Here is an 11374-nt window from a genome sequence, read left to right as displayed (position 1 = left end):
GCCGGCCGTCAGCGCCGCCACCGCCTCGCGCTTCCTGCTCTTCTTCTTCTTCTGCACACACACACACACACACACACACACACACACACACACACACACACACACACACACACACACACACACACATGGTCAGGTCAAACCGGTTCTGACTGGACGACTGAACGTCATGTAACCACGTCAGACCGACTGAACCGGACTGAACCGGATCATTGATCTCACCTTCTCCTTGTAGACGCCCTGTTCCTTCTCCTTCTGGATCCGCTCCTCCTTCTCTGTTACACACACACACACACACACACACACAGTTCATCACAGTGTGTCTGTGTGTGTGTGTGTGTACTGTATAATGTGTGTGTGTGTGTGTACTGTATAATGTGTGTGTGTGTACTGTATAATGTGTGTGTACCTTGCTGTTCCTTCAGGTACTCTGCGTTCTGTTTCATCCACAGCTCCGTCTTCACCTGGACCTCCCGATCGTTCAGGATGTACTGCAGCAGCAATCAATAATCAATAAGCAACTATCAACTGTCAATAATCAATAATGAACTATCAATAATCAATAATCAACTATCAATAATCAACGATCAATAATCTGACATCACAGGTCAGAGTGCGTCTGGCGCCTCCTGATCAGTGATCAATACCAGTGTGAATATGAGTGTTTCAGTCATAGATCATCGTGACCAAGCGCCACAAGTTGATTCTGCTTCATATCGTTGTTCATTCATCTCCGCGTAGCGCCGCTCTCTCACACACAGAGAGAAGCAGCGTAACTGTGCGTTCACACCAAAAGCTTCCAAACGCCGGAAGTCAATTCATTTTCAATGAGAGCCCGGTGACACTGGGCGTCCAAAGCGTCAACAGGCGTCGCCGCGCTTCCAAAGCGCCAACAGGCGTTGCCGCACTTCCAAAGCTTCCAAAGCCTCCAAAGCTTCCAAAGCGCCAACAGGCGTTGCCCCGCTTCCAAAGCTTCCAAAGCGTCCAAAGCTTCCAAAGCTTCCAAAGAGTCCAAAGCTTCCAAAGCTTCCAAAGCTTCCAAAGAGTCCAAAGCGTCCAAAGCTTCCAAAGCGTCCAAAGCTTCCAAAGCTTCCAAAGAGTCCAAAGCTTCCAAAGCGTCCAAAGCTTCCAAAGAGTCCAAAGCTTCCAAAGCTTCCAAAGAGTCCAAAGCTTCCAAAGCTTCCAAAGCGTCCAAAGCTTCCAAAGCTTCCAAACCTTCCAAAGCTTCCAAAGTGTCCAAAGCTTCCAAAGTGTCCAAAGCTTCCAAAGTGTCCAAAGCTTCCAAAGCTTCCAAAGTGTCCAAAGCTTCCAAAGCTTCCAAAGCCTCCAAAGCTTCCAAAGCTTCCAAAGCGCCAACAGGCGTCGCCCCGCTTCCAAAGCTTCCAAAGCGTCCAAAGCTTCCAAAGCGTCCAAAGCTTCCAAAGCTTCCAAAGCGCCAACAGGCGTCGCCGCACTTCCAAAGCTTCCAAAGTGTCCAAAGCTTCCAAAGCCTCCAAAGCTTCCAAAGCTTCCAAAGCGCCAACAGGCGTCGCCCCGCTTCCAAAGCTTCCAAAGCGTCCAAAGCTTCCAAAGCGTCCAAAGCTTCCAAAGCGTCCAAAGCTTCCAAAGCGTCCAAAGCTTCCAAAGCTTCCAAAGCGCCAACAGGCGTCGCCGCACTTCCAAAGCTTCCAAAGCTTCCAAAGCGTCCAAAGCTTCCAAAGCTTCCAAAGTGTCCAAAGCTTCCAAAGCTTCCAAAGCGTCCAAAGCTTCCAAAGCTTCCAAAGCGTCCAAAGCTTCCAAAGTGTCCAAAGCGTCCAAAGCTTCCAAAGCTTCCAAAGCCTCCAAAGCTTCCAAAGCTTCCAAAGCGTCCAAAGCTTCCAAAGCTTCCAAAGCTTCCAAAGCTTCCAAAGCCTCCAAAGCTTCCAAAGCGTCCAAAGCGTCCAAAGCTTCCAAAGCTTCCAAAGCGTCCAAAGCCTCCAAAGCTTCCAAAGCTTCCAAAGCGTCCAAAGCTTCCAAAGCTTCCAAAGCTTCCAAAGCTTCCAAAGCTTCCAAAGCTTCACCAGATGAGAAGTTGAGCCCTGGTTAACTTTAGGGTAATTAGCTACGACGCGGTTCGGCGGCAGCCTGCCAGAATAGAGACGTCCGTCGGTTCTGTTTTTTTCTTTTTTTTGTATTTCGGCTCCAATGACCAATGTGATCAAACTTTGACGTCAGTCACCTGACGAGCGGCCAAAGCAGCTGAAAATATTTGACGCTTTGGAAGCTGTCTTGTCTGACGCCCACCCTCGAGCGTTTTTGACGCTTTGGAAGCTTTTGGTGTGAACGCACAGTAACAGCACCGCTACCGCCACAGAACTAACTAACTACCAACAGATCAATAACCAACACTCTGCCATCCCAGATCAATAACCAACACTCTGCAATCCCAGATCAATAACCAACACTCTGCCATCCCAGATCAATAACCAACACTCAGCCATCCCAGATCAATAATCAACACTCTGCCATCCCAGATCAATAATCAACACTCTGCCATCCCAGATCAATAATCAACACTCTGCCATCCCAGATCAATAACCAACACTCTGCAATCCCAGATCAATAACCAACACTCTGCCATCCCAGATCAATAACCAACACTCTGCAATCCCAGATCAATAATCAACACTCTGCCATCCCAGATCAATAATCAACACTCTGCCATCCCAGATCAATAACCAACACTCTGCCATCCCAGATCAATAACCAACACTCTGCCATCCCAGATCAATAATCAACACTCTGCCATCCCAGATCAATAATCAGATCGATACCTTGTCGATCTCGGCGTCTTCGATCCCGTCCAGCTCCAGCTCGCCACCGGCCTCCGACTCTGCAAACACCAAACAACGGTCAGTGATGATGTCACCGTGACCTCACTGTGATGACGTCGTCGCGGCGACGGGCCTGACCGTCGGCTTCTGGATCCGGTTCCGGCCGGTCGAGGGTCTGGATGGTCTGCAGGTCCAGGTTGCTAGGCAACTTCCCCAGGATGACGGCGAGGGGCGGGAGCTGGCGCCGAGGCCCCGCCCCCTCCTCCTCCTCCGGCGCCACTTCCTGTCCGGGCCCCTCGCCGGCCGTCTGGCCCCGCCCCTCCTCCTCCTGGATCACCTGACACATCAAATATCAACTATCAATAATCAATAATCAACAATCAACTATCAATAATCAATAATCAACTATTAATAATCAACAATCAACTATCAATAATCAACAATCAACTATCAATAATCAACTATCAATAATCAATAATCAACTATCAATAATCAACTATCAATAATCAATAATCAACTATTAATAATCAACAATCAACTATCAATAATCAACTATCAATAATCAATAATCAACTATCAATAATCAACTATCAATAATCAATAATCAACTATTAATAATCAACAATCAATAATCAACTATCAATAATCAACAATCAATAATCAACTATCAATAATCAACTATCAACTATCAATAATCAACTATCAACTATCAATAATCAATAATCAATAATCAACTATTAATAATCAACAATCAATGGATTCCTGGATCACCTGACACAGGAAGTCCTGGGTCAGGTGCTGCGTCACGGCGTGCAGCTCCTCCGCCACCGCCGCCGCGTCCTCGGGGTCAGAGGTCGAGGACGCCGCGTCCACGTCCACGTCCACGTCCTCGTCCTCGTGATCTAACGGAGGGAACAGACTCGGGGTCAAACTCCTCAACGCCGCCGCCGCTGGATCGTGACCTGTTACCATGGTGACCAGGATACTCACCCATCTCCTTGGCGTAGGCGGCGTAGATTCCTCTGAGCTTCGGCCGACTCTTCTCCAGCTCCGTCTCGATCACGTCTTTGTAGCTGCTGATCTCTCCTGAACAGAACCACAACCAGGACAATCAACATCTCATCTGTCCCTTCAACTTAAAGTCCTAACGCCCTCCTCACTATCTAGTGACCTAGCTACCAAATAAATGCAAGTAGCGACCGGTGTAGCTACCAAATAAATGCAGTAGTGACCGGTGTAGCTACCAAATAAATGCAGTAGTGACCGGTGTAGCTACCAAATAAATGCAGTAGTGACCGGTGTAGCTACCAAATAAATGCAGTAGCGACCGGTGTAGCTACCAAATAAATGCAGTAGTGACCGGTGTAGCTACCAAATAAATGCAGTAGCGACCGGTGTAGCTACCAAATAAATGCAGTAGTGACCGGTGTAGCTACCAAATAAATGCAGTAGTGACCGGTGTAGCTACCAAATAAATGAAGTAGCGACCGGTGTAGCTACCAAATAAATGCAAGTAGCGACCGGTGTAGCTACCAAATAAATGCAAGTAGCGACCGGTGTAGCTACCAAATAAATGCAGTAGCGACCGGTGTAGCTACCAAATAAATGCAGTAGTGACCGGTGTAGCTACCAAATAAATGCAGTAGTGACCGGTGTAGCTACCAAATAAATGCAGTAGTGACCGGTGTAGCTACCAAATAAATGCAGTAGTGACCGGTGTAGCTACCAAATAAATGCAGTAGTGACCGGTGTAGCTACCAAATAAATGCAGTAGTGACCGGTGTAGCTACCAAATAAATGAAGTAGTGACCGGTGTAGCTACCAAATAAATGAAGTAGTGACCGGTGTAGCTACCAAATAAATGCAAGTAGTGACCGGTGTAGCTACCAAATAAATGCAGTAGTGACCGGTGTAGCTACCAAATAAATGCAGTAGTGACCGGTGTAGCTACCAAATAAATGCAGTAGCGACCGGTGTAGCTACCAAATAAATGCAGTAGTGACCGGTGTAGCTACCAAATAAATGCAGTAGCGACCGGTGTAGCTACCAAATAAATGCAGTAGTGACCGGTGTAGCTACCAAATAAATGCAGTAGTGACCGGTGTAGCTACCAAATAAATGCAGTAGTGACCGGTGTAGCTACCAAATAAATGCAGTAGTGACCGGTGTAGCTACCAAATAAATGCAGTAGTGACCGGTGTAGCTACCAAATAAATGAAGTAGTGACCGGTGTAGCTACCAAATAAATGCAGTAGTGACCGGTGTAGCTACCAAATAAATGAAGTAGTGACCGGTGTAGCTACCAAATAAATGCAGTAGTGACCGGTGTAGCTACCAAATAAATGAAGTACCTTCCACCTCGTCCAGCTTCTTGGTCAGTTCCTGCTCCAGCTGCAGGAGAAGAGACATCTGGTTAACAGCCAATCAGTGACAGGTGTGAGAACAGCCAATGAGAGGCGAGGATCTACCAGCCAATGAGAGGCGAGGATCTACCAGCCAATGAGAGGCGAGGATCTACCAGCCAATGAGAGGCGAGGATCTACCAGCCAATGAGAGGCGAGGATCTACCAGCCAATGAGAGGCGAGGATCTACCAGCCAATGAGAGGCGAGGATCTACCTGCTGCATCTTGGCCTTGTGTTGTCCTGCAGTGAAGGACGGAGGATCACACTCCTGCTCCAGATCCACTCTCATGAACTCATCGATGGTCAGCTGACTGGTGGGCGTGTCCTCGAACTCCGTCAGCCTATAGGGAGAGAGATGAGATCTACTGTGATCTACTGGGATCTACTGTCCTCGAACTCCGTCAGCCTATAGGAAGAGAGAAGAGATCTACTGTGATCTGCTGGGATCTACTGTGATCTCACCTCTTCCTCAGCGTGGTCTGACAGACCTGATCTACTGAGATCTACTGAGATCAACTGGGATCTACTCTGATCTACTGGGATCTACTGGGATCTACTCTGATCTACTGGGATCTACTGGGATCTACTGTGATCTCACCTCTTCCTCAGTGTGGTCTGACAGACCTGATCTACTGGGATCTACTGGGATCTACTGGGATCTCACCTCTTCCTCAGCGTGGTCTGACAGACCTGGTCTACTGGGATCTACTGGGATCTACTCTGATCTACTGGGATCTACTCTGATCTACTGGGATCTCACCTCTTCCTCAGTGTGGTCTGACAGACCTGATCTACTGGGATCTACTGGGATCTACTGGGATCTACTCTGATCTACTGGGATCTACTCTGATCTACTGGGATCTACTGGGATCTCACCTCTTCCTCAGCGTGGTCTGACAGACCTGGTCTACTGGGATCTACTCTGATCTACTGGGATCTACTCTGATCTACTGGGATCTCACCTCTTCCTCAGCGTGGTCTGACAGACCTGATCTACTGGGATCTACTGGGATCTACTGGATCTCACCTCTTCCTCAGCGTGGTCTGACAGACCTGATCTACTGTGATCTACTGTGATCTACTGGGATCTCACCTCTTCCTCAGCGTGGTCTGACAGACCTGATCTACTGGGATCTACTGTGATCTCACCTCTTCCTCAGCGTGGTCTGACAGACCTGATCTACTGGGATCTACTGGGATCTACTGGATCTCACCTCTTCCTCAGCGTGGTCTGACAGACCTGATCTACTGGGATCTACTGGGATCTACTGGGATCTCACCTCTTCCTCAGCGTGGTCTGACAGACCTGATCTACTGGGATCTACTGTGATCTACTGTGATCTACTGTGATCTACTGGGATCTACTGGATCTCACCTCTTCCTCAGCGTGGTCTGACAGACCTTCACCACACTGATCACGTCCTTCACCGTCCGGCGGAACTTGTGCATCCGGGCGGCGACCAGGAGAGCTGGAGGGGGAGGGGTTAATGATTAACTTGATCGTGTGTTGTTGCTGGTGTGTCGGCGTTGCCACGGTAACAGCAGGTGTGTCGGCGTTGCCACGGTAACAGCAGCAGTAGTTTACCTGCGCCACACAGACCAGACGGGCGTCGTCCCGTGTGCATCCAGTCCCTCTTCATCCTCTGCACCAGACGGAGCGCCGTCATGGAAACCTCGTGCGTCTTCGCTCCGAACTCCAACATGTGGGCGAAGCGCGGGATGTACAGACACGGATCTATAACAGAGACGCTCTAGACTGTTACTGCACATAGAGACAGTATCACTATCACTAACACTAGCACTAGCCCTATCACTAGCACTAGCACTAACACTAACACTATCACTAACACTAGCACTAACACTAGCACTAACACGTTATTAGGTTTCCATGATAATTATGTCATTGTCTGTTGTATGCATGGCTGTTCACACTGAGAGCTACATGAGTTTCCCCTGAGGAGTCAATAAAGTCGTCTGAGCTGAAGTGAAGTTCTCACCGATTGCAGGAGCGTTGATGCAGAGTTCACGGGCCAGAAGCAGGAAGGTTTTCCCCAGGATGTAGACGTTCACCTGGACACAGGAGCGACAGGTTCAAACTGGTTAAAACTGGTTCTAAATGGTTAAAACGGACTAAAACAGGTTAAAACGGGTTCAAACAGGCTAAAACTAGGGGCTAAAAGCAAAAGTAAACTTGCAAAAATGATAAAAACAGCCAGTGAAATGGACTATGTTCAGCATCCCGTCGTCAACTAGAAGTCTTTTCTATTTCATTATTCTGCCAAATCAGTGATCAGGTGATGTACACTATTCACTTTAGTAGTCTTGTCTGGAACACAGGTTAAAAACAGGTTGAAACGGGTTGAAACTGGTTAAAAACAGGTTGAAACGGGTTAAAAACGGGTTGAATCTGGTTGAAACGTGTTGAAACGGGTTAAAAACGTGTTGAAATGGGTTGAAACTGGTTAAAACAACGGGTTTAAACAGGTTAAAACGGGTTAAAAACGGGTTGAAACAGGTTAAAACGGGTTAAAAACGGGTTGAAACAGGTTAAAACTGGTTAAAAACGGGTTAAAACGGGTTAAAAATGGGTTGAAACGGGTTAAAACGGGTTGAAACTGGTAAAAACTGGTTGAAAACGGGTTGAAATGGGTTGAAACGGGTTGAAACTGGTAAAAACTGGTTGAAAACGGGTTGAAACTGGTTAAAACAGGTTAAAACTGGTTGAAACTGGTTGAAACGGGTTGAAACTGGTTGAAACGGGTTGAAACTGGTAAAAACTGGTTGAAAACGGGTTGAAACTGGTAAAAACTGGTTGAAAACGGGTTGAAACGGGTTAAAACTGGTTAAAACGGGTTGAAACGGGCGGGGGAGCCGTACCTGCAGCAGGTCGCTCAGGTCCAGCAGCATGTCTGCAGCTCAGTTCAGGAACCGTCACAGTCTGACACATCAACATTAAACACAGAGCTGAAAGTGAAGTTTTTTAATGAACATTGTTGTTGATTGTTGTTGTTTTCTGTTGTGTGCTATGCTCAGTAATGCATTGCACTTATTGTTCTGCCTGAGTTGTCAATGCTTGTCATGTTGTAGTATTGTGTGTTGGATGTTTGTACGTACAGAGTGACGATCAATTTCCCTTTAGAGGGATTAATAAAGTAAGTAAACTAAACCAAACCAATGAAAGCACTCGGAGCAGAGTGGTTGCTAGGATACGGGGCGTGCCCTCGGTACGACACACCAGGTAGAGGCACATCAACATTAACACACAGACAGAGCAGAGTGGTTGCTAGGATACGGGGCGTGCCCTCGGTACGACACACCAGGTAGAGGCACGCGGCGATGACGTGCTCCATCTTGCGGCCGCGGGTCAGGTGTTTGCTGACGACCATCTTGAAGAAGTTGAAGGCCGTGTCGAGGCAGTGCTGGTTGAGCTGCAGCTGGCTGCCCAGCTGCTGAATCTGACGCTTCCCTGCAACCACAACCACACCGTTACCATGGAGACACAACACACTGAACTAACTGATGATGGGATGGAGGAAGACTCCTCACTCAGACACAAAACACTGACAAGAGAAAAACTAGTGAAGTTAATGAACCGACAGAAAGTTGTTAAAACTAAAGACAGACCTCTGATGTCAGTTTACATCCCATAATATAGACTATAGTATGTAGTGATGAACATCCCATAATATAGACTATAGTACGTAGTGATGAAGATACTCACCACTCTGCAGCGTCTGAGCTCTGGACTCTTTACCAACACTGGTGTGGAAACCAGAACCAAGGAGAGGAACTTTAGCCGGACCTGAGACACAGAGAGACAGACAGAGAGACAGACAGGTGAGATCATGAAGTCTAGAAGTGTATGTTTGCCTGATTGGTTGATTGTATGTTTCACCACTCTGTTTTCTTTTTTCCTTCCTTTTCTGTATTGTGTAGACATTTACATATGTATCTCTATTTCATACAATGGTGTGTACATAATACATTCATGTATACAAACTTTGTGCAACATTGGACACACATCTGCATGTGCAGTCGTGTGCTATGCGGATGGAGCAGTTTAAGTTGATCCTGCACTTTATTGGGGCATCGTGCAATCAGATTCAATTCAATCTTGCACTTATGCACTCGTCACTTTAGCTCATAGCACTTTAACCAGCACTGTAGCTCTTTATAACTCCTCAGTAATCTGTTGGTCTCTTACCCACTCTGTTAACCCTCTATGGTCAGTTAACTGCTGGTTTATGTATGTTGTTCATATATGTTGTGTGTAAGATGTCGAGGTGTTTTATTGTCCTAGTTCTGCCTCTTGGACTTTTTATCTTCATTGTTTTTATGTGTAACATCAACCTGCCAATGGGACTGGGGATGGAGATGAGCCACTTGGCTACAATCCACAGATTTACATGTCAATGTCCAGCGATATGTAGCTACTGGTCCCATTTAAATAATATATATCTGAATCTGAAATCAGACAGAGAGACAGAGACAGACAGAGTGGTGACATCCCTCTCAGCCAGTCTGGGCTGAGGCTCCGCCCCCTCCAATCAGACTCAACCCCCTCCAGCTGGGATGTCTCTGTGTTGCCATGACAACCAGCTGATTAGCTCACCTGGCCGTGGAGGAGAAGTTAGTTCTCCTCAACAGAGACACAGACAGAGACAGAGTTCAGTTCTCTGTTTCTTCTGCTTCAACATGAAAACTGCTGCTTCCTTCATCATCATCAGGTGAGTTCCCTTTACCTGCCCTAACAACAACACATCGCCCAGGTAACAACACGTTGCCCTGGTAACAACAACACGCCGTCCACGCCACTAACACTAGTGAAGGAGAAACTGCAGCTTCCTGAAGCAGTGAATCAATATGAAGCAGTTAAATGGTTCAACATGGCGCCACCTGCTGGTCGACCTTCAACACAGCAACGTGTCATCAACTGAGCTGTTTAACCATCAAGGCAGATTTATGACTGTTCTTCTGTTACACTTGGGTTAATGTGATAACATGTTGTATGTAGGCTGATACAGATATGCAACATGGATAGAAATACAAAAATTATATTGACAAAATACAAAAATGTGGAAGCAAATTGTGAAATGCTTGTGCTACTACAGGGACTGTTGTGACAATTGTGCAAAATACTGGTGAGAGTGGGAAGGGCTTTTGATTTTTAGTTAATAATAAGATGATTTGAGTTGAGTTTTGCTTCAGTCTGTTTCTGTTCTTTGTGACTGTGACTGTAACCCTTGTGCTGATCTATACACCCTCTCTCTGGTTGTTAATCAATGAAACTACCACAACAACGCAGCAACAACTCTCCTGTCAAACAAAGTGTAGAGTGACTTGGTTAAACTCCGCCCTAAATTCAGAACCAGGTAATCCAGGTAGACGATACAGAGTCCCTCGCTGTAGACTCAACCGTTTTAAGAATTATTTTGTCCCAACTTCCATCAAATTTCTTAACGAGTCTGTGCAATAATTCTTATAGTGCTGTTACCATGGTGAATTTATGAGGTGTATGTATGTGCTATGTTATGGGATATGTGTAATGCTGTTGGATTGATATGGCTGAGGTGTATTGGTCTTTTTGTCATTGTGGCCATCAAGGCATTTATGGAGCAGCTACAGAGTCCTGACAATAAAGTTTATCGTATCGTATTGTAAATCTTATCGTGATACTTCTGCTTTGAGAGATCGGTGCCGTGTTGAACCTGTGTCTGCTTCCAGCTGAACATCTCTAACTACCACCGTGTTTCTGTCTCAGACTCGTGGCCGTCGGCTGCTGGCTCAACGCCGCCACGCCACCAGCTGCAGCTCAGCTCAGTGCAGCGGCGCCGCTAGAGGCCGGTGGCGTCCGCTGGGAGTGTCGGGACCGGTACCTGTGGATCCAGGTGGCATCGCTGCAGACGCCGAGCTTCGAGGCCGTAGGTGGGGAAACGGTTGAACAAACTGCAACAGAATCAAACTCAACTGGTCCTGAGTGAGAGAAAAAAAGCCCCAAAGAATCCCATTAGGGGAAAGTTTCGAAGAGTTTGATTCTGTTGAAATTTGTTCAAGGTTGACCTCCATTTTGGCTCATAATGACTGGACTAGCTCTGTAGCGCTGCTCGGTGCTTGGTGCTGTAACGTTGCGGTTGATGCTGTGACTCTGTGATGCAGATGGAAGCGGCGTCCATCCCATCAG

At 46.9% G+C, this 11374-nt stretch overlaps 1 protein-coding gene across 5 annotated transcripts in view; it reads right to left on the bottom strand.

Moving 5' to 3' along the window:
* LOC311007416 (transcription factor IIIB 90 kDa subunit-like) overlaps positions 1–11374 on the bottom strand; it is a 47044-nt gene that overhangs the window by 2987 nt on the left and 32683 nt on the right. For 4 of the 5 annotated variants that reach the window (XM_084000595.1, XM_084000598.1, XM_084000597.1 and 1 more), the window contains 15 exons: positions 8915–8995; positions 8486–8659; positions 8071–8102; positions 7191–7263; positions 6779–6928; positions 6569–6662; positions 5408–5534; positions 5141–5180; positions 3780–3875; positions 3561–3691; positions 2928–3126; positions 2790–2848; positions 407–488; positions 220–272; positions 1–51 (listed from right to left, as the gene is read on the bottom strand). The exon at positions 1–51 is cut by the window's left edge and continues 251 nt beyond it. In XM_084000595.1, coding sequence (XP_083856721.1) covers positions 1–51; positions 220–272; positions 407–488; positions 2790–2848; positions 2928–3126; positions 3561–3691; positions 3780–3875; positions 5141–5180; positions 5408–5534; positions 6569–6662; positions 6779–6928; positions 7191–7263; positions 8071–8102; positions 8486–8659; positions 8915–8995 — 1442 coding nt within the window. Of the gene's footprint in view, positions 52–219; positions 273–406; positions 489–2789; positions 2849–2927; positions 3127–3560; positions 3692–3779; positions 3876–5140; positions 5181–5407; positions 5535–6568; positions 6663–6778; positions 6929–7190; positions 7264–8070; positions 8103–8403; positions 8436–8485; positions 8660–8914; positions 8996–11374 lie in introns of those variants that run through there. The other variant, XM_084000599.1, reaches the window with a different exon arrangement.

This window comes from Trachurus trachurus, assembly GCF_905171665.1.
Source record: "Trachurus trachurus genome assembly, chromosome: 24".
Lineage (NCBI taxonomy): Eukaryota > Metazoa > Chordata > Actinopteri > Carangiformes > Carangidae > Trachurus > Trachurus trachurus.
Note: the sequence above shows the minus strand (reverse complement) of the source record. Positions and strands in the feature narration are given on the sequence as shown.